We start from the raw sequence: 23,177 nt of genomic DNA on the forward strand, positions 1-23,177 counted from the left end.
AGTCCTATTTAACCTTTTCTTTTAGTGGTGCAGAGTATTGCTAACAGTGTAAAGGAACATAGTTTAAGATTTAGTTCTGCAACATCCTCAGTTTGTAGTTGATTAATTTTTGGGTACATCCCAAATGCAAAATTTTATTGCCCCCTCAATGTATTCTACATTCAGCTGTGTGGTCATTTTTTTTCTGAAGAAAAAAAAAATCATAAATCCCCCATACCTTCGGATGTTAGAAATGTAGGATTGTGGTTACTAAAACCCAAAAACACTTTTTTCCAGATTAACAATGTGTAAACTTTTTTTTTTTTGTTTTTCTCTTTCACATACCATGGCTTATTTGCTAGACATCAAAGATTTGTAAGCACAAGACAAGAACATAGTGCACCAAGAGCCACAAGTCAGGAACAAACAATGACATTAGCTTGGGCTAGAATCCAAAGGTCGACCTTCTAGTCAACTGGTTTACAGGCAAACAAGCAGAGCACATTGCAGAAACAGATAGGGCAGGGGGCTACAAAGATGAGGATGTAGCATGAGCATGGGGTGATGTGGCTGGGTGTCCTGAATGTCCATAGCACTGGGAGGAGTAATGTTGAAGATGTGTTTCCGTCTCCATTGTGACGATTGCAGTTCCATGGCCTGGTGATGTCTGGCCACCCCCATCTGGCCCACCAGTGTGCTCAGAAGATGCCTTGCCTCCAGGCGGCGCTGTGGACCAGACAAGTGCAGCACTGTATGGCCTGCCACCAGCTCTCGCAGTTCAAAGGTTCCACACTGGCCTTGGCAATCATTACTTTGGAGCTGGAGAGGCTGACTCCTGAGTGGTTCTCTGTTTTTACAGATCTGCTAAAGAAAGCACAGGTAGGAGTACATCTTAAGTCAATCGCAAAGTCCATACCCTGTGTTCAGTACATATTTTGGAGTATTTAAATTAAAGATGGTGTAAACTCAAAACATGAATGAATGGAAGAACATGGTGTATTGACAATATGATGACCTAGATTGTGGTCCTCAAATGTCACTCTGAAGGACCTTTTCATTCTCTTTGAGGTTGACAGCATGGAGCTGATCCGCTGCAAGGAAATGGCAGACGAATACCTCGGCTGCCTCGAGTTCTCGCTCCAGCCCAGTGTGGTATACATCTTTGATCCAGCCAGCGTAGCAGGCTTTCAGAGTGACAGCACAGAGACTGCAGGTCAGCTGAAGAGGGTTAAAGTGGACAGCATGGTGGAGGAGTTCTATGATGGGTTCAAATGTCTGTACAACGAAGAGATGACAGCAGAGGACGGGGGCGAGAGTGCATCCCCATGCCCACCGCTGAAGCCTCCTATCAGTTGAGTTTATCGGGTGTGGTCTGAGCTGGTTTCAAAAAGGCAATGTAGGACTGCATTGGTCTTTTAAGCACTCTTGTCTTGGTGCTTCCTCTTAAATGCTGCATTTATAAATATACATGCCATCTGTTTTTGCATATTTCTGGGTAAACACTATTAGCATCTTAATTTCAACCTTTATGGAATTTTTTTACTGCAAGTTCATGTTTTGATAAAAGTAATTTTTTAACTGCTGATATTTCCAAAAGTTCTGGAATACCAAATTCCTACTCTTGCCAAGCCCTCATCTTTTTGCAGTATGTCAGTGTTCCTGTACTGTTGCAGAAAATATTATGGCTAAGGCTAAGAATTTCCAGTAAATGTACAGAAATGCTTCAGTAAATGAGGACAATAAGGTAAATGTAAGGGCAGCTAATCTCTCTTAAGCAATTTTATTGTAAAGCCATTATTTATTACTGTGAAAAGAATTTTTGATTTAAGTTGTAGCAAGACCCAAAACTGCATAAGCACTTTGTATATTTTTGCATAAATACTGTGAAGTAACTTTTGTTATAGTCAACATTTTTAAGTAAATGTATCTACCAGATGCTTGCTGTGTTTTTTTTTTTTTTGTGAAAGGAATTAGAAATGTTTTAGTAGCTGCATTTCACACAAGAACAAAAATTTTTCCACAACAAAAAAAAAAAAAAAAAAAAAAAAAAAAAAAAAAAAAAAAAAAATTCAAATCCAGATGCAATCTAGAAGTTTATAGAAAGACTTTATTGGTAGCAAGCAAATACAAATGGTACCATTGTTGATAGCACTTATGAGGATATGAAGATGCATTAATTAAATGGAGGGAAGGAAAATTCCAAATTTCTTCTTACTGTAATAATATTCCAAATCAATATTACATTTTCAACCCAAAGCCATGACTTTATTCAGCACAACCAATATCAAGACTGGCATTCATGAGACATTTAAGTTATGGAGAGCCAGTGAAAACTGACAGATACAAAGTGCAGATTTGTACTGATGGCACCAACACAGGTCCCTGCAAAAGCTTGGGAATCAAATAACATTGACAGCCACACCATCACAGCAGGGATATGAATAGTCAATAGGCATTACAACAGCAGGTTGGCGAAGCTGAAAAACGTCCAGTAAACAACATGATGCGCTTGCAGGAAGCTTCTGTCGAATGTCACACAGGAAGTCATGCTGTCGTGCACCAGCTTGTAGAGCAAAGATTGAGCTGAGCTGGACTGGACTGGGGGAGCTCAAAGTGTGATGCAAGAAGAGGGAGTTTAATGCTTGACACACTTAAAGTACTCAATACATGTGTCAAACCTGAACATACTCAGTCACTCCTCTCTGGGGGATATTTGGCTTTTAAAAATCTTCTAATTTAAATTCCTTCCTGAAGTTAAGGAGCACGCACTTGGAAGACTAAAGAAGCTACAGGAAAAAGACAGAACATCAGGTCACTGGCCAGCGCATTGGATCATCATAAGCTATAAAATGACTCATAAGTCAGGCTGCTTCATAAAATGCATACTAATACAGGAGTTAATGAAACACTGGTAAACAATATTTAGCATGTGTTGAACAGCAGGGACAAAGTGTAACCGGAAGGTAATCCTTGGCTACTTCTGCATTTCCTAATACATAACGCTGTAAACAAAATAGCACGAGTTTTACAAAGTGATGCAAGTTGGTCAGATAAGTAAAAGCCCTTTCAAAAATGTAAGAACTAAGTAAATGTACTATGCCTAATCCAGTAAAAGAAAGAAGAAAGAATCCACTAGAAGAAAGGAAACTCAATTCCTGAAACAGGGTTTCCTTAATTAACATCTAGTTCCTCACCAGTTATGATTATCAGGGATAAAATACAAAAGGATCATGGACCAATTAAACTTACTGCAAGAACCATTCCAAACACTGCTTTTCTTCATTCTTTAAAACAATAGAACAGGGTAATCAAAGCAAACCATTGTTTAAATACTGCAAGAAAAAAAAAAAAAAAAAAAAAAAAAAAAGTAAAATATTGCATAAAAGCACAAAATACAATATGGGCTACAATACTATGAGGATACAAGTTTTACTTTAAATGTGCCATAGCTGAAGTTGCAATAATACAGCTGACAGTCCACTTTGTAAACTGGTAGTTCCACTAACATTTGGGTTATTTAAAAGCAAGAATGGAACAATACCACGTTTTCTCTATAAGGTTAGTGTATAAATTGCATAGATAAATTAATCTGTAACATTAGCTGTTGCTGTGCTTTGTTCCCCACTGTGCTTCTGAGTCAGGAAGCAGGCAGCACAAGGACAGGTATTTGTGGTGCAGTGACTTAGAAACCACTTTGTGTCATTTTCATATGAATTTTGAAGAAATGCATTGCAAAGCAAGTCATCCACTGTATGCCATAACGATACATTGCTGATTCATGGTCAAGATGAAAGAAGATACAACCAAAACAGTTCCCTGTATTTCCCTGTACTGTGCTCATTTCTTCTTATAGTAAAACATGTGCAAAGAAACTCAAAGTGTTAAGTTTTTCATATTTGTAAGTCACACTATCGATAATATTCTTTTATCACCTTTTTACAGTTCTTTCTAACACCCTCCATCAGGAAAACTTAATATATTTTGAAATGACATGCTTCAAAACAAAGAGGGGTGCTAAAGAAGACAAAGTTGCAGTTAGAAGTTTTAAAACACCAATACAATACATGGCTCAAACCTACTGTGTCTGTTCCTTTTTCTGACTCAGTGTCCTTTTCATTGTACATTAAGAGGACATAAACTCCAGTTCAGCCTAGAGTCATGTGAACAACAAAAATGATTCTATACTACAGTAGTGATCTTTTGGCACACTTCCTCATAAGTCCTCACATCACAATACAAGAAATAAGCTCTACTGCCTTTTCCTAAAGCACACATTTTCATCTGAAGCTGTTTTGATGGTGGTTTGTTTAAAAAAAAAAAAAAAACCTACACCAGTATTGGCATGTATATCTAAATTGATGCAGAATTTCAGATGTATCCTTACATTTTGAATGTTAGCTTTTGTACTGTAGCTGCCAGCCATAATCTCAAAGCTGTAATGTTAAGTACTTTTATTATGCTTTTAAGTACTTATTATGCAATACATAAGTAGGAAGCAGGAAGTACCCAGAGAAAAGCATGCAAATTGAAGGGAAGGTGGTTCCTTCCTGAAAAACATGCAAAACCACACTCATTCAGTATGGAAAATGCCATGCCATGCCATACAATATTATATTTAAAAAAAAAAAAAAAAAAAAGATTTGGAAGACAACTGTGAGTCATGCTTCCGGAAACTTAATCACCGTTTCAATTTTGCAAGAAAGTCAAAATGCTGATGAACACACAGAATTTAAAAAAGAAAAATCAAGAATTTAAGAAAAAGGAAACAAAGTATTTTGCCATAAACATTTTTCAAAGTACAAAACAATGGCTAAATGTGTCCAAAACAGAAACATACCAAAGGCCCCAATATGAAGCAAACATCAAGTTCTGCAACACCTCCAAAGAGACTGATTTTATCTACTCATCAACCCTTTAGAGACTGCATATTCTTAGCCAGCAAACTAAGTGTTGGTTGAAGCTGCTTTGTCTTTCTCTGGCTCTGTAAACTGAAACACTCACACACACACTATTGCTCTATGTAGTACTAATAAAAATTCTCCTTTCGATATCAGTATAATTACTAATTATCTTTAAGTTCTTAAAATATACATATAAAAGACTACGATTAATATAAAACAGCACCAAGTTAACAGATGACTTTAGACTGGCATTTATCAGTGGTAAATAGCATTTCGATATATAAATACACATACTCTTTATATTACGTTATTTTTGCAAGTAAAACAAGTCAGGCTCAGTCTGGCTCAGATTTAAGACAACATTTGATGCTGAAAAAGTAGTAAATGCTTTAACACTTAGTGCTAATCTACATATACGCCAGAGCTTGACAACCTGGGTTTATGCGACACAGCATACTAAAAATGTATCAAGTACTTGACATCAATTGTGTTTGCATAGGTTCCATGAGTTCTGTTTTCTTTTATTCTCAAAATAAGCAATTATGAATGACAGACAAATCACCCTCTGAGATTAAAAAGTATATATAAAAAGTCTTCCATTGATCCTAGAAAAAAATGGTTACTCTGCCAGTCACAATGTGCTGAACTTTTTCCAATCTCAAGTATCTTTGGTCCACTTACACTATATTGTTATGGAATGTCAAAAAAAAAAAAAAACCCATTCACGTGCCTATTGATGGAAATCCGTAGTTGGCTTGGATGGCTTGTTCCCATAAATTAACTGAAAGAAGAAAAACATGATAAAATATAACAAAAAATAGATGAAAATAAACGGATTAAATCAAATATCAATCAGCATGATAAATCGTGTAGAATGAATTCAAACTTTATGTAGCACTTTAACAGAGGTGAAGTGAAGGCATAATGATGCTGGGAACAATAAATTCATTTTACACGGTGATCAAACCAAACCATAAAAGAAAGTAATGCAAGGTGGCAGGGTGAAATTCTGTAAAGTATCAGAATAGCAGCCCAAAACTCTGCATGGTCAGTTTTGTTACTGTAGAGGGCGCTACAAACACTTCCACAGCAGTTTGACTAAAGTCCAGAGTCCCACTCACTCACCCACCATGTCTTCAGAAGTTTAACAAGAATTTGTGCTTTTCATAATGAACGTTTTTAAGGTTACAGAATAAATATGTTGATATATGTCTTTTGGTGATAGAAAAAAAAAAAAAAAAAAAAAAAAAAAAAAGATTCCGCAACATTAAGTGAGAATGTTGAGTGAGAACTCACTTCCAAGTAGGACCCAGTGTATGAGCTGAGCCCTTAATAATGTTTTTCCTTTCACTGAACAGCTCCACAGCATTCCACAGAGCCATCAGCCATCATCACACTCTCCTCACCTTTTACACCACATTATCAGGCTGTGTCATCACCTCCCATGGTTATTTTAATAGATGCTATAGACATCGCCCTGGGATAACAAGCCACTGGTAGTAACTTGATGCTAAACTGACTGTCCACCTCCCTGTCAGGCCAACCTGGTTGTCATGTTTTTAATCTAAAAATGTTTTGTTTTAGTGAGGTCATATATGTAGACAGTGACTGGGAAATCACTAAATCTGTTCAATTTAAAAAATTCACATACATAAAGCTGAATTTGGCATTTATATTCAATTAACAGACCTTCTGGAGTTCAATATTCATGCTTCACATTCTGGTCCTTTTCCAAGAACTGTTCATTTCAACAGTGTGTCACCAAAACACCTTAAAGTTGGACGGACGGACGGACGGAGCTCAGCTTCTATACTGCTGATGCTTGCTGTTCCTGGAACAGCAGAGTTCAAGCTGTCAGGACAACCTGCATTCTACTGACCTCACTCTGTGATCAGAGGCGTGTGTAAAGGGGTGGCACAGGGTGGCACTGGCCTCCTGAAAATGATTGCCCCCCCAATGCCACCGGGCTACAGTACTGTCCCAGGAGTTCTAGCTGAGCTAACGCAACTCGGCAGACTTTCTGTGTCCCCCTCCGACTAGTTCTTGGCCCCCCTTATGCCACCTTATTAAAAAAGATCCAAGAATTGGCCCTGTGATGAAAAGAGGACGTCACTGCATTAATGGTAGCCCACAGTGACAAACTGTATTGGAACATGAGCTGTGACGTGACTAGCAGATACAGCCAAGGCCTAGCAGGCATGGCTCCCTGCCACGTTTGGGCCTGGAAACTCTGTTAGGGTCTCTCGGTGTCACTGCCGTGCCAACGTGTCACTAAACAGGGTTGCATCAGTCAGTCACTGCCTACCCACCGCCCCTTCATCCAGCTCACAGAATGAAAAACCAAGAGAGACAGAGAGAGAAAGAAAGACAGGAAAGGACAGGCCTTACTTTTTCTTATCCTTGTCCTTCTTAAGAGGCTGCTGTGAGGAGCCCTGTAGCGACTGCGCCTGCAGCGTCTCTGCCGCCATCTTTCTCCTGTTGAAGGCGTTCATGTCCTCCTCTAGATCTCGCCGCTTCTCTTCCAGCTTCCTCTTCTCCTCCTGGTGCATTCGCTTCAGCTGCTCAAACTTCTCATGCAGCTGAGGGTCGCATGTACATAATGGTGTTTGGAATCAGCAGAAGGCAACACTATTTCCTGAAGTACTGAGGACGTGTACTGCGGTTGTGTCTGGATTCGTGGGATACTATCCAGTTAATTCCTTTTATCATTTTCACAGAAATCCACTGATTAATTAGTATGGTATCCTTTGAAGGCAAAAAAAAAAAAAAAAAAAAAAAAAGTAATTCTTATACTTCCCACACTCTCTCCCAGTTCACACTCTTCTTACCTCTCTCTCCTTCTCCTTCAGCTCTGCTTCCGTTTCCTTGACTTTACTGACAAACATCTGCCTCATCTCCTCCTCTTTGTGCTGCAGTTCCCCGAGGAACTCCTTCCTCTTTGCTTCATATGTCTCCTGTAGGCTGCAGATCAAAATACAAGTTGTTGCACTCAGGATGAAAACTGTCACTTAGATCCAGCACTCACATTTTTTCCAAAGACATTTATAGAAGATTTAAATCATTAAAATAAGATTTTAATAAAGGTCGTATGTAAAAATTAGCTTTTGATGGTCTCAGTTGCATATGGTCATTACTACTGACAATGAATCAACTCTCGCAGTATAAGAAATGATTGTTAAGGGCAAGCAAGTGGATCAGGTCTGTGGCTTGAGATCACCTACCTGAAGGGTTGGCTGTCAGGGTCTGCATCCTTAAAGCCCATCTCCTCAAGCTTGCAGCGGCGATACAGCTCATAGTGCCGGGCATGTGTCTGTTCCCGCAGGTCCTCCATATTCACCCGGATCAGCATCTCCCGCAGCTTCACGAAGTCACAGTGGCTCTCGTTCTCCACTGGTGGAAATGACATTCAGTTCAAAGAGTGTGGTCTGAACAAATGAACACCTTGAAAGCATGAAGAGTCATTCTCAGTCGTTACTGCTTTGGGAAAAGCTACCAATCATATTAGCCTGAACATCGTCTTACATGTTAAAATACAGTGGGAAATATACAAGTGCAAATAAATATGTAGCTCTTGAATTTGGAATAAATAAATCTGTCAGTCATGAGCTGGAAAGATGTCCCCTTCTACAAGATTCTGGGGTATGGTGGAGTCAAAAGCAGTTCCCTGAAAATCAGAGATCACAAATCACATGTTTTATGTACTGGTAGGGGCTGTATGGAGAGCAACTGAAGCCATTCTGGTTCAGAGTTAGAAAAATTCCTTAGGCAAAGGGGAGGTATATCAATCAACAGCCAGCAGCTATCATGTCACAAGCAGGATATAACACAGGTGAACTGAATTTGTCAAAGGACATCACATACAGTACATCACATTCTTGACTTTTGACTTAAGTAGCATTGGAGTAAAGCATCTGCTAAATAAATATATTTATTCATGTAGTTGGCACTTTTTTCCAAAGTGACTTACAACATTATGCCATCTACAACAGCATTCCCACTTACACAACTTGTCAACTGTCTAATGGACCAATTCAAGGCAAGTACTTTCCTGAAGGATACTACAGGATGAGGTGGAATTTAAACCTGCAACCTCTGAATCCAAAGGCAGAAGCACTAATCACTGTTACCTGCTGCCCTTCATAAATGTAAAATTATTACAAGGCTACAACATAAGTAACTGGCCTCCTGAAGTCTTGCAGCCTTCATGCCACAGATGACAAACACATCCTAAACACACCCAGAGAGAAATGGAGGCTGACGTAATAAGATGTATGGTTAAAGTCTGGTTTGACAAGATTAGGAAAGAAAAAACTCAGGGGTGTGATGTGTTTAAATAGAGGTGTTCCACGAAAAGGAGCTGCAAAATCATGTCACCTCAGCGTCATGGCAACTATAGCAATAAACATGTGAACAGGCACCCCATCAGAAATGCCTTTCATAGGACTGGTTCTGATTTCCTGAAAGATGCATTTTGGAGATAAGCATGAAATGTGATCCCTCAGATATGTGTTCAGAGCATAATGAAAAAGAAACCTCTGAACTCAACACCACCAACAGATACCAAACACTGAACATCTGACCAAATACAGCCCAATTTTATGAAGGACTGAGCAAAAAAGCTATACACATTGAACATTTATACACAACTCCAAAAAAAATAAATATCTCTGCAATACTGTTAAATGTGCTAGCCAATGAGACTGAAGAACAAAGCATAACCGTCAACAAAGGGAACTGGCATTGAATCACAGGGCATGTAGTAGGACCCTGTAAGAAATGCTGGCAGGTACTCACCTTGCACTATTCCCCAGGGGTACTGCCTGGCACGCACCATCTTATTGCCCACTTTAACCTCCTCAGTGCTGCCCACCACAGCAAAAGGTAGATGAGCCTGCCAACAGACAGAGTCATGCTAACTGCTGCATTCAGGTTGTGAGGGACGAAAGCTTTATTGTTGGTCCTTTGGTGTTTTTTTTTCTCCCCAGTTTGTATTCTGTATCGACATAAGCCCGTTTGTAAGAGGCCGTCATAAACACCTAAATAAAAACCTTGTTTTGTCATTACAATAAAGATGTCCCCATTCAACACAAACCATTCTGTCAGGTTGTGCAAATGCTTCGCTAATCTTCAGATATCCACTTTTTTGTAGTTTGTCAGCAGAGAAGAAAAAAAAAAAAAAAAAAAGTGGCTTCTCATGATCTGCTGCTTGAGATAAAAACAATACTCAAAGAACTGTTTAATATCCAAACATGTAAATACAGAGACATGTATGTGTTCCAAGAACTATGAATTTATCCAAGAATTTCCCCAGAGTTATTTTGGCAACACGGGAAGAGTGCTTGTAATTTCCACACCCCATAATTGGGCAAGAGAAGTGGTTCAGAAAAGCCAAAACATGGTGTAAACAATTATCAAAGAACCTACTAGTGAAAACTTATCTCATGGTGTGTACTGTGCATCACTGCAAGTTACCTATTAATATTACAGCTTCATAAGCTGGAAATAAATCTGTACTGACAACTTGAAATGCACTGCTGAAGATCCCTTCGTACAAACTCCAGTTCAGACTCATTCAACACTACGTTTTCCATAAACTTTGATGTGGCTGAACGTGAAGCAGCGAATCGCTCCAGAACGGCGAATTGTAGATACTTTAATCCATTTCTGTAAAGTTCTCAAAAGTAGGCATTTCCAGCTCTCAGGAGCAACTGACTCACATTCATGGATGAGTTGATCTCAGAGACCGCTTCATCATCTGTGGGGAACTGATAGATCTGCACCCCATTGCTCACCAGCTCACTCATGATCTTGATCTTGAACTTGTGGAGCTCACTTTTGGAAACCGTATCTGCTTTTGCTATTATGGGTATTATATTAACCTGCAAAGAAACAGAACAAAGGACACTTGTTCCAGTCATTGTTAGGGGATTTCATTTCCATCCCAAGATTTTCTGCTTTAACCTCCAATGTTATTACATTAAACAAGGCTGTTTTTATGTTTAGTATTAAATTAACAAGCCTGCAGAGGCATTTTTTTTTATTTAATCCTAATCTACTTAATTCGTTACAAATCATTCTTTAAGTTTCAACCACCAAAAATTTGTGGATTATGTGTAGTACTGGATATATATATACACAAAGGTCTTCAGTCATCCTTAAAAGAGAGCATGAACATGCTACATTGCTTCATTCTTTAAGAGCTTACCTCAGTATTATTACTATTAATCATTATTTACTAGAGTCGTAAAATCAGAAGCCCACATGTGAATATGTTCCTTGTAAAGATGTGGATCCTATTAACAGCTTTCTTACTCAGCTTTTTTTTTTTTTTTTTTTTTTTTTAAATAATACTCACATTTAACAACACTGACTACCATCTAAGGTGTCTACAGGAGCCCTATGTGAAATCTATGAAGAAGAGCCAACAACCATACAGTAAAATTAATGTTTCAGAAAACAAGTGATGGGCAGGTCTGGGTGTAATTTCATGGCCTGGACTGGGTTTACCATTACTAACTTAATAGGCAAGTTGCCTTTTCACTTCAAAGAGGAAGTCCACAGGGTTCTAAAAGAGAGGAAGAACAAGAATGTGCACTTTCACTAGGCAGGTGGCACAGGGTCATGCTTCTTTACCTTGCTGTCCAGTTTTTTCATGGTAACCAAATCCAAAGATTTGAGTGAGTGTCCAGTGGGAGCGATAAAATAGAGGCAGATGTGGATGCGTGTGTCATGGTAGTTAAAGAGGGAGCGCTTGATTTTCAGTTCCTCCTGAAGGTAGTTTTCAAACTGTGTGTCAATGTAATCCACAATAGGCTTGTAACTGGAGAGAAACAAAAACATAGATTATAACCCATTACTACTAACATTTTTAGATTTAATATTTCAGGCTTTGCCATCTATTTTTACTCAGACTAAGGTTCCTAATAACACTAAGGTAATGTACATACTATAACCAGGGCAAGCAATTACATAGTGCCCCTTGAAAGTATGGAAGACCAATAAGGATGATCATTATTCTTGAATATTTTTTTTTTTTTAAAAAATTAAAATTAAAATACACACACACACACACATTTTCAGAACCGCTTGTCCCTTACGGGGTCACGGGGAACCGGAGCCTACCCGGCAACACAGGGCGTAAGGCCGGAGGGGGAGGGGACACACCCAGGACGGGACGCCAGTCCATCGCAAGGCACCCCAAGCGGGACTCGAACCCCAGACCCACCGGACAGCAGGACCGTGGTCCAACCCACTGCGCCACCGCACCCCCGTTAAAATTAAAATATTGAATCCTAAAATAAACACAAATGAATATGAATACACATCTAATTCTACTTACCTAACTGGTTTAATCAGTGCAACTTGAGGTTTACCTATTTCTGTACACGCATGATTTCCTTTAAAGCAACACATGGACTTGGTCATTACACACCTATTATGTCAGATGAGAAAGACTGCTTCTCATAAAAAATTTCATAGTATAACTAAGGGACATACGCGATTCCCATGCTTTCAAGCAGCACTGTACATATGTGTTTAATCAGTTACACATAACTAAGCCATTCTTTCAAACCATTCTTGCCATCCTCAGTACACTCAACTCATGTTCATGCACTTTCCATGTAGTTTTTGTTTTTTTATCCCAGGTACTTTTTCTACGGTTTTTACTCCTCAAAACAGCTTCACTTTTTGTGAAAGTTCACGTCTGCAACGCTTTATGAAACCACACACAGAAGAATCTGGTGCATATTGTTTTAGGTCTTTTTGTGGTAAAGCAACACAATTAAAAAAAAAAAAAATAAATAAAATAAAAAAAAATTAACAGAAAAAGGAATTTGAGCCTTTCCTTTTTTAATCTATTAAAAGGAAGCTCAAAAGTTAACATTTAACTGTCCTGTATTACCTTGCCCTGCACCAAAAATATTCATGGTTTTCTTCTTTATTATGTAGCTTTCTCTCAGAATCCATCGGGCATCACAGAAACAGCCCAGAAACTCTTAAAGCCCTATTCTGTTACCTGGAGGCACTTTCCCAAAACAAATTGAATTATAGGAACGTTCCAGAGTTTGGGTCAGACTGAGGGCACAGGCCTTCGCCTCTAAGGGTTACACAAACACCCCAGACCCCAACAGCACTTCAAACAAGGAATCCCCCCACCCCACCGCCAAGCTCGTACATACTTTCAAGCTGCATTAGTTCTACCACTCATTTCCTTTTCTCATTCCACCAAGATTCCTCTGATTGCACTTGTTTTGACTTTATGACCTAACAATAAACCCACCATTGACCCTCTTCTTTCAATATCCCTGATGGAGAAGAATGTTTGCGGCCCCACCACTGGAGAACTGTTTCCACTTTCCTTCAGGCTGCCTGTGTGGCGTCTCATTGGCACTTACCTCTCTTCTTTGTTGATCTGGTCCCCAAATCCCACTGTGTCCACAATGGTAAGTTTGAGGTGGACATTGCTCTCCTGCAGGTCATACGTTCTGGGGCGTAGGTACACCCCATTCTGGTAATGACTTGCTTCTTCATTTTCAAATGTTGTATTAAAAAGCGTGTTCATTAGCGTCGATTTCCCAATTCCCGTTTCACCTACCAAACAAAATCAGTAAAATAAATCAACCAAATTAGCTGCTGCATCCAGAGAAATTAGCAATTTTTTTTTTCATGGACAAAAGGTTCATTACATGCCATAGCAACCACTACAACAGACTGAGTAAGATACAGAGCCAGTGCTTACCAACACAGAGGATGTTGAAACAGAAACCCTGTGTTACCGATTTGCTGACCAACTGGTCAGGGAGGCTGTCAAACCCAACATGGCCTCCTAGGTTAAGGTTCCGCTTGTCTTCATTCTGCAAAGACAAATATAAAACATAAAAATAAACTATCGCCCAAACTGATCACATATCAGGATGAATGAGGTATATCACTGCTGTACATTCAGCTCTTGCTTAACAGGGTCAAATTGTTCCGTGAAATCACCCCATTAGGTAAAATCTTCTTAAGAGCAGATTTAATTCACATGATTAATGGGTAAAACAGCTCCTGGAACCTTAAAATCTAAATACACATCTAAATTCTGTGGAATTCTGTCTCTCACCAGCCTCTGACAAGAAAGAATGCATTTTTGACAAAGGAAGTCATCTGATTCTACCCAGACTGCTTCAGCAGGCTTCTCTGGCCACCGTACACAAGTACAATCTACAGGAATGCATGCGAGAACTTGCCCAAAAGCCATATTGCATGAACAGTAAGCCAAAAAGCTGTGATGATCTTACCAAATACTGACTTCCAATTAATGCAGGAATTTTAAACAGGAAATTGGAGGTTTTCATTCTACACTGCAAGAACCAAATCTTTTTCCTTTAAAATGAAAAATAGCCTCTTCAGATACAGAAATGTGCAGTGAGAACTGATCACAGTCAGAATGGGAACAGGGTAAATTGTGCACAGTTATTCATGCATGTTAATGACAAGTGAACAAACACGGCATGCAGTCTCTACATGGCAGATGGGCCTGTGTGAACACAAGTAGGAGGACTCAGGTGGGGTTGCCTGCTTCATTTCCACCCCAGGGCCCACTTTATCTCCATTGGGCCGTAGTGATGCAGGACCCATCAACACCTAGCCGACCATGAGCTACCATCTCCCAGCATCCTCCAAACAGACACCTCCCTCTCTTTATCCATCCTGGCACCACAGACAGAACCAGCAACTGCACGTGGAGAGGATTTCGTAATGCTGCGGCATCAAGAGAATGCACATACGCAGGACAAAACCATGCCTTGTCCACGGTCCCTGCCTTTCCAGCTGCCATGCTCACCCTCTGTTCCTGATGAGGTCATAGCATTGCTAAAAGCCTGTCATGTGCACAAGTCTACCACAAGACAGGAAAACAAATTAGGCTGGCCTCCTTCAGATACCATAAAAGGCTAGAACCACATTCTCCTTCACACACCTAATGATTTCTACTGTAGTACTCTACACAAAACTTTTCCTTCATTTCAATGAATAGCTTTGTCTCTACCCTGTATTTGTACAATGCTATGTTGGTATTTTAAATGCACGGTGCTGTAAACAAAGGCTAAAAAAAATCTGTAAGGAATAGGATCTTGCTTGACACAGACAACACATTACTTAGTATCTAGCTGTCAGAAAAATGTACTATATTTAACAGTAAACTACAATGGACAAACAAAGAAGTTGCCATCACTTGCCTACTTATGTAGACTAACTGCAGAATAATCTGCATTTTATCCTATGCTATGTGCAGAACATATACATACATAAAGTATATAATATATACAGTACTGTGCAAAAGTCTTAGGCACTTAGATGTTTCGCAAATATATTTGTTTGAGATGGTTATGTAATGTTTTCTGCAATAGTGTCAATGGGAAAGAGCTTTATTTTAGATTTCCAAGCATTCCTTTTGCAAAAAGTCACATTATTACAGTATGAAAGAAAGTACACACGCACACAGTCTGAGACCACTTGTCCCAAATTGAGTAACAGCGAACCACAGCTTAACCCGGCAACATAGGGCGCAAGGCTGGAGGGGGAGGCGGACACACCCAGGATGAGACGCCAGTCCATCGCAAGGCACCCCAAGCAGGACTCGAACCCCAGACCCAACAGGGACCAGGTCAAACCTGATGCGACCCCATTCGGGACAAGCGGTTGTTGACGATGGATGGTTACTAAGCTTTGTAGGAACTTTATTAATTAAGAGCATTATTTTTGGAAGCATTCTCACTTTAGTTTTTCCCCCCAACCAAGTGCCTAAAACTTTTGCACAGTACTGTGTGTGTATATAAAAAACATTTATATATGCATTATATAAAGCATATAAAGAAGAAAAAAAAACATGACAGAAACACAAGGTATGTACCAGGGAGTTAAAATAGTACAATTTGGTCATTTCTTATAAGATCAGTAATAGTAAGACATCCATGAAGCCATCAAATAAATAAGCATATGAAACAACTTGTCAACTGTTCTTCAAAGAGCTCAAAATGTATTAAACAACTGATTTAATAATCACAGCTGCACAGGGGACACTGCACCATTTCCCAGTATAATTATGTGTTATGTAACAACACTTGCACTGGTTTTGGCCGAAATAGTGAAGATGCCACATGTAGCATAGGGCCTTTTCTATACACAAATCAACAAAAAAAACTGCCATCAGAAAAAGAAAATGAAAAAGTCAAAGTATGAAAGCAGCTGAGTGTTTCATACAACAGTCACCAGTTCCAGTAGTGCAGAAGCTTGCCTTGAACGTGTCAAATGGGGCCTTTCTCAGGCTGTTATTCCGCCGGGCCAAGGTTCACCATCACGAACCTTGGGCCACGGAGTCAAACAAATCATACAGCCATTATTTTTACACTGGATACAGTGGATTTAAGAAACCATTCCTCACGGAACTTATAAAAAAGAAGCCATGAAATGCTTCACCAGCAAAGGCAAAACATATATTGTGGGGAAAGTGAAGGCAAAGCAAAGGCTGAAGACCTGGATGCTGCTCTCTTCTGTCCCCCCTCTGGAAAAAAAAAGGCCCCTGCCTGTGTTTGTTGGGCCTGAACAGAGGTCACACACAAACACTTGAGTGTTAGCAACCTGCTAATCTACTTACCGGGTTAACGGCTCCAGGCCAAGTTTGAGGAGCTCACGACGAGCTCAATTTCTAACACTAACTTAGGTCTCTTCATGGACAATCTGTTACTGCGCCTTCTCGAGCATTGGCCCCAGCACGCGACACTCCATGTATCGCGATAGTTTGCGACAGACTCGTGTTGTATCAAGATAGTATCGCGATGGTACACGATACAATTCCCATGTAGACCATACAGTGTCGTTTACAGTCGAACTGAACTGTACCTCGCAGAGGGTCAGATGGTCTCTGTCACAGAGTTATGACACGTAAACAGGAGTGAAACAGCGGATTCACTCTTTCGCAACTCATTTTTGAGCGAGCGACTCGTGAAATAAACCGTGACGGTCGGATCTTTTCCTTGCGTGTCCAGGACCACGGACCATGCCATGGTATTGAATGATTGAGGTAAAACTTGTGTTTCACCAACTTCTACGTCTAGTCTACTATATTCGGGCATGGCACACATGTCCAGGCAGCAGGATGCTACGGAACTGTGGAAATACTCAGATCTAGCAGTCCTAGTAAAACACATAAAATATTTCGTCAGTAATCCGAGTAAGTGGGTGATGAAGAATCCATAGGAATACCATCAACATTATCACATCGTTATAATTATTATCCTGCGGGAACGACGCGAGTGAGGGCCGGGTTATACCGCACAGTCAGAACCAACCCGACGTGCCAGGACGTCTGATACGTCAATAAAATTACCTAAAAGCCCACACGAAGTTGCTTGCTAAATTCAGTGTGATGACCACAACTGCGTCGGGACCGGCGCGGCGAGAGCTGTGGGGAAGCGGGACCATCATCCATCCATCCATCCCTCTCGCTCGCTGCTTCTGCCTACTCACTCTCTCTCTCTGCAATAAACCCGCGCCGAAAGACCAAGAGCGCCGCAGCCCTTCCTTCCATTCATAGCAAGGGAATAATAAAATAAAAAAAAAAGAACACACTTACAGAAAATACGTCTGTATCAGTGGCAGCCATTATGTGGAGTTTGATATTTGTATTGGCGAAATGGACGCGCTCTCCGTCTGAGTGAAAAACTGACACAGTGGAAGTGCTCGGCGCATCCAATATGGCCACTTCCTGGAAACTCCCACCTCGCGCAAGAATGCCATTTTCCCGGGGCCGCGTGAGGCGGGGAGCAGCCGCGCGCCAGAACCGGCCACTAACCCGGTGGAACCTAATGTGGCGTCTAACGCGTCTTTAAAACTCTGAAAACACCAGAATTCCAATGATAGGTATCGATAATTTTATTTTAATTAATTAATTTTTAATTAGTGTTCATAAAATTCCCCATGCCGCAGTGTTATTTTAGGTAAATTAAGCCGGGACACGTTGATAACTCCTATCTAAATATGTTGTGAAGTGAAATATATCTTTTTGTACGAGGCAACCGAAACTACTTGTGCATAGTTGTAACCCCCGCTGTGATTTACCGAAGACATACGTCTAATTGTTGGAATTTGAGATATCTTTTACTTTTCCAGATCATACCCGAAGGTTATGACCAGTAATTTACGTGTCTTGTACTGAAGTTTGCCAAGTGTAAATGTATTTACAAATATTACTAACGTCAATTTGCATGGCAGACAATGGTGAAAGTACATCAGTTTCAGTCAAAATGAAATCAAGGACATCTCAAAATTAAACTCGGAGCAAAATCTATTACAATTTTCACACTGAAGGTATTTAAAATGTATTGAAATGTCACCGAGTATCCGAAGATATACAGACGGAAAGTGTGGAAATTCCGATTCTTCAAAGCATACGATAAATTAAAAAAAAGTTATATTTTAAAGTGTAATTTTACTGTTTATACAAGAGAATAAAACATATCTCTAATATCCATTGCAGGTTAAGGTGAATTGTTCATTTATAGCAGCTTGTTCTACAACACACTTTACGCTTCGGTTGATGTACTACAAATAATCATGTTAATAATAATGCACTCATTTTATTTCTCTGTGAGGTGCGCGTCGCTTTGAGAAACGTGCATGTAATGAAATAAGTCGGCTTTTTTATCAATAACAAGGTGAAGGTTGACCCGATGTTTAAAGTGTGAGTTCTGTGCTCTTGGTTGGGAACATAAAAAAGGCATTTTTACACTGTGTTGCGCGTGACACCGACCTTTTCAAAATTTTAGGGAACTTGTACGAGAGACATAATACGTCTGAGTTGATGCAGGTGTCAGTTGTACTTCCATAAACACGTCGTCTTCTTCCTAGCATGTTTTTTTTTTTTTTTGGGGGGGGGGGGGGGTGATTATTTATTAGAGCTTTAAAATGATGTTCTTTCATCCATCGGCTCCTGTGATATTATTACTGAGTAGAGTACAGACTGTCAGCGCAAAGCGATTGTCCGGGATCTCCGTGCGTCCCTCCCCTCGGCGCTCCCTCTTCCCACCACGCGCGGTCGGTCGGTGCTGCGCTCGCAGCCGAGCCCTCGTCCCGGAAACCGCAGGTACTGCGCGCACATCGACCGCACGTCTCCACGGACCCGATCGGCAAAAAAACGAGCCGACGAATACACCCAGGAGGAGACTAGAAGAAGACCAGTCACATCTGAGCGATTCCTTTTGCCCTCCGTGTTTTTGACACGCGCGGACACGATGGCTTTCACTCAGGAACATGTCTTGAACTTCTTGCTGGATCGCGGTGGACGCGCGAAGAATTCCGAGCTCCTGAACTCATTTAAAGAGCGCATCAACTGCGACGATCCCGCCAAAAGGAAGCAGAACAGAGAACTTTTCAAGACATTTGTGAACAACGTGGCCGTTGTGAAGGACATTGAGGGTGCCAAGTATGTTGTTATTAAGAAAAAGTACGAGCACTTAATCTCAGGGAAAGTGGATTCACGTGCCCAGCAGAGGGAGCAGAAGAAAAATGCTGAGGCTCCGGAGAGTCTGTGCTCACCTGGCTATGACTTGGAAGGTAGAGGACATGAAAAAGGTAAGACCTTAAAGCCTGATATTGATCATCACCTGCCTGCCCCGTCAGTAAAGAGCGATAGTTCGAACATTTCTTCAAGAAATACAGCCACTGGTTTCCCGCTGCAAACCGACAGGGCTGGAGATCTTACCCCTAAGAATGCACAGACTCACAAGGAGGATAGGTTGCCAAAATACACTCGGGAGGAGCCTTCAGTAGCCCAGGACTGCAGTCCTTCTGGAGAAGAGAGAACTGGAAAGACAAGACCTGCGTTTCCCCTCGCGGCGGTAAAATCTCAGTTGGAGATGCAGAGTGGTCAGTTGCACATAAAACAGGAGAAACTGCAACCCATGATGCCCAAGGCAGAAATACAGAAGACAACCCAGAAGCCCTGTGCATTGCCACTACGATTTCCACTGCCAGAGATCAAGATTGAAGTTGTAGACTCCCTTCCCAAGAACAATGATTTAAGCAAAGACACCACAAACCATGACATTGAAAGATCTCCCAGGACCAAAAGGAGGCAGTTGGAGGGCATTGCAGGATCAAGCTCTCCACAGCTACGGAGAGCCTTCAAAACCACAAAACCCGGCGAGGAGCTCAAGTTCCCAGACACCATCCCACTAGAGCCAGCGGAGCATGAGTGGTTGGTGAGGTCAGCAGCAGGACACTGGAGTCAAGTCCACGGTCTTGTTCTGCAAGATTCCCTCCTGGCTAAAAAGAAGGACTTCATGTCAGGGTTCACGGCTCTGCACTGGGCTGCCAAAAGTGGCAACAATGACATGGTGTGCAAAATCATTGAGATAGCCAAGCGAGGAGGCATAAAGGTTGACGTTAACACAAAATCCTATGGTGGCTACACACCTTTACACATTGCTGCGATACACAACCAGAAGTCTGTGATGATGTTGCTCGTGCAGGACTTTGCAGCCAATGTTCATGTAAGAGATAACAGTGGCAAGAAGCCCTATCACTATTTGCCCGTTGAGGCATCGCCAGACCTGAGACAGTTGCTCGGAGGACCGGTGATCCCACATCAGGGCACATTTAAAGAAAAGCTGGAAGAGGATTTGCTTCCAGAGCTCCCCAAGGGCTTTAACACATTGAGTCGGCTGTTCCAGCCACATGGGGGACACAGAAGGAAGCACAAATCACTGACCGGACTGTATTCGCTGACTGAAGACATGGAGGAAGAGAGTGCTGTAAGGCGTATCAGACCTGTGTCAGATGTGTTCTTTTAATCACAGCAAGAAGCTGCACTTGCAGGCTGTTTACTGTATTAAAAAAATGATCGCTGTGTCCCTTTGTTACATACAGAACCATATAAGACAGTCATTTTAATTTCAACAATGAATGCGTTGTTAGTTATTTCCTGATTTAAATGTAGTTATTTCAATTAGACTGATTATGCAGGATTTTATTTTCACATATTGAATGTGAATGTGTTTGAATTTATGGGCCATAATTGCAGTATGTTTCTAATGTTATTCACAACAACCCGCTTTGCTGTCTCAAATATTGCCAAAGGACCCGTCTGTTGCAGATGTTTTTCTTTGCTCGCCTTCTTTGTGCTTACCATTTTTTTCTACGTGTCTTAACTTGATATGTGTTGGTCGATGTTCTGTGGAAAAGATCAGACACTGGAAATCCAGAATAAGACCTGTTGATGTACCTTACATGTGTTCTGCACAGAACAGTGTTTTAAAAAGTTTATTGTTTGTGGTTTTATTCTCTATCTGTTCTAAATCGTAATTTCTTTGCATAATCTCAGGAGGTGTATTTATCCATAAAAATTAAGAAAAAGAGGACTCATATTACACTGTGATTTATTTAATCCCAGCAAATATGTTTTGACATGAAAATAGTCATATTCAAAATTAATGCTGCTTCTTTTACTGCACTTAGTTATGCTTGTGTTTCACAGCCATTTAACTTATTAAAATCATCTTAAGGGTAGTTGTTACGGTGGAACATGGGTTGGCCTGATCCCGTCCCAGCTATAATATACAAAAAGGATGTGTTGTGTGGGTGGGGGGCGCAGTGGGTTGGACCGGGTCCTGCTCTCCGGTGGGTCTGGGGTTAAAGTCCCGCCGGGGGTGCCTTGTGACGGACTGGCATCCCATCCTGGGTGTGTCCCCTCCCCCTCCAGCCTTACGCCCTGCGTTGCCGGGTTTGGCTCCGGCTTCCTGCAACCCCGTGTGAGACAAGCGGTTCAGATGGTGTGTGTGTGTGTTGTGTGGACCGTTCAGAACTGTAATAGTGTTTTCTCTATTCTTACAAATGACCAGTTTGCAAATGTACCTGGTGAGTGTGTTCGTGCTTCTTACATCTCGATTGTATGCATGCGGTGTGGAGTCATGTACAATATTATCATGCTGGAATTTCTTTTTTTCGGTGTCTTTGGGGGGACAGCTAAATTTATAATAAATGATTTTGGACCGTAAACATTCTTCACTGGATTTTTGACTGAAAGGGGTGCAGTTGAAGTGGACAGTGTCTCACCATTATAAACTGCTGATAAAAGAGCAATAGTAGCCTTCAGTCTCATTTTGAGGTTCTGGCTGTGCTTTCCATGTGGACTTTTTTTCAGCATGTGCTGCAGATAATATTTACGATTGCATTCGTGAGACAGACTAGCTGCACCCTTAACGAACTCAAAAACAGGTGTAGAGCCACTACCCACAGCTGATATTATTGCTCAGGCTAAAAGAACAATAGTTGTAAGTGTGAAATCTTTACAGTTTTCTGGAGTTAATACAAATAATTGCTTTGATCCAGTTTGGAAAACGATTCAGAAGCATATATTTGCTTTGTCTCGATGCCCTCACGTAGTGGCAATGAAGCAGTTATAAGTGACTCAAGAGGGGAAAAAAAAACAATGTTACACCAGCGAGTGAAGTTTTGGCTGAGGGTCTTTTATGATGTCGGTACCCAGATTGAAAAATTTGTCCCCAGGCAAGGGGTGTTTCCATTGTCACCCATCTGCGAGGTGAAGGTCCAGTGAAAGGCTTTGGATAAAGACAACAAAAACCACGTGCCAACGCTCATGTTATGATGACACACACGAGGCTGTGCCAACATTAGCGCAGGATGGTTACAGCTGGGGTGGTGCTGAGCTGGCAGTGAGGAAGGGCGGATTTCACAGGCCCTTCTGTTGCCTCAAATACCATCCAGTATGTGATGCCTAAGCAGGCTGAACCACGTGAGTGATGCTGAGACACACAATGGTACCCTTGTGTTCGTGAACAAACTCCCTGGAAGAGCGGCGGCCTCTTTAAACACCGCACAGTCCAACGAAACCAGGTCAGAGGGTCCGAGAGCACCGAAACCGTCACCTTGCACATGCATGAAATCTCCAAACTAATGTCCTTCGTCTAATGTCTGCATAGTGAATTTAACATTGGGAGAAGGTAAAAGAATATGTTTCTTATAAAGAAAGCTTTCTGTGGCAGGGAAAAATAAGTGTAGAAAGACCCCGTTCTCTATTTAAACACCTTTGAGTTTCGTTGTTCTATAGAGTGCTAATGTTATGAAACGTAGTAAAACATCCAGGAAAAACTAGCTCTTTTGCTTGCGTAGGGTGATTAAATAGACATCAAAATTGTTTTTTTTTTTTTTTTTTTTGTCTTTTCTGAGAATAAAAACAAACTTATATTAAAAAGAAAATGGCAAGAATGGGTTTGTGTAAAGTACGGTGACTTGCTT

General features: G+C 40.9%; 3 protein-coding genes across 5 annotated transcripts; 2 read left to right on the forward strand and 1 right to left on the reverse strand.

Moving 5' to 3' along the window:
* Positions 1-641: 641 nt before the first annotated feature.
* LOC108936830 (septin-8-A-like) lies at positions 642-17,657 on the reverse strand. Of its 3 annotated transcripts, none has more exons than XM_018756429.2 (10): positions 17,497-17,657; positions 13,621-13,735; positions 13,277-13,472; positions 11,514-11,700; positions 10,598-10,759; positions 9,675-9,771; positions 8,102-8,270; positions 7,709-7,841; positions 7,269-7,459; positions 642-843 (listed from the first exon to the last, which is right to left on the reverse strand). In XM_018756429.2, exons 1-10 carry the CDS (start codon positions 17,524-17,526, stop codon positions 678-680), a joined length of 1,446 nt encoding a protein of 481 aa, XP_018611945.1. In that variant the 5' UTR covers positions 17,527-17,657; the 3' UTR covers positions 642-677. The 3 variants fall into 3 exon arrangements, with proteins under 3 accessions (XP_018611945.1, XP_018611946.1, XP_018611947.1); XM_018756430.2 differs by lacking the exon at positions 642-843 and adding an exon at positions 2,069-2,765 and having other exon boundaries at positions 17,497-17,656; XM_018756431.2 differs by lacking the exon at positions 642-843 and adding an exon at positions 5,604-5,661 and having other exon boundaries at positions 17,497-17,656.
* On the forward strand, positions 865-1,914 carry LOC108936831 (cyclin-I-like). Its single transcript, XM_018756432.1, has one exon. It carries the CDS (start codon positions 1,057-1,059, stop codon positions 1,333-1,335), a length of 279 nt encoding a protein of 92 aa, XP_018611948.1. The 5' UTR covers positions 865-1,056; the 3' UTR covers positions 1,336-1,914.
* Positions 17,658-19,090: 1,433 nt separating the features above from the next.
* sowahab (sosondowah ankyrin repeat domain family member Ab) lies at positions 19,091-21,278 on the forward strand. Its single transcript, XM_018756427.1, has one exon. It carries the CDS (start codon positions 19,154-19,156, stop codon positions 20,711-20,713), a length of 1,560 nt encoding a protein of 519 aa, XP_018611943.1. The 5' UTR covers positions 19,091-19,153; the 3' UTR covers positions 20,714-21,278.
* The last annotated feature ends 1,899 nt before the right edge of the window (positions 21,279-23,177 follow it).

The sequence above is a fragment of the Scleropages formosus genome, chromosome 13, assembly GCF_900964775.1.
Source record: "Scleropages formosus chromosome 13, fSclFor1.1, whole genome shotgun sequence".
NCBI lineage: Eukaryota > Metazoa > Chordata > Actinopteri > Osteoglossiformes > Osteoglossidae > Scleropages > Scleropages formosus.

What these genes read in the sequence shown, in the direction of transcription:
- sowahab (XM_018756427.1), top strand. Translation starts at nt 19,154, where the DNA reads ATGGCTTTCACTCAGGAACATGTCTTGAACTTCTTGCTGGATCGCGGT.
- LOC108936830 (XM_018756429.2), bottom strand. Translation starts at nt 17,526, where the DNA reads ATGGCTGCCACTGATACAGACGTATTTTCT. An exon ending in CAGATCAACAAAGAAGAGAG is followed by an intron (nt 11,701 to 13,276) that starts GTAAGTGCCAAT and finishes GTTTCTCTCCAG; the next exon opens with TTACAAGCCTATTGTGGATT. An exon ending in TGAAGGAGAAGGAGAGAGAG is followed by an intron (nt 7,460 to 7,708) that starts GTAAGAAGAGTG and finishes TGCGACCCTCAG; the next exon opens with CTGCATGAGAAGTTTGAGCA.
- LOC108936831 (XM_018756432.1), top strand. Translation starts at nt 1,057, where the DNA reads ATGGAGCTGATCCGCTGCAAGGAAATGGCAGACGAATACCTCGGCTGC.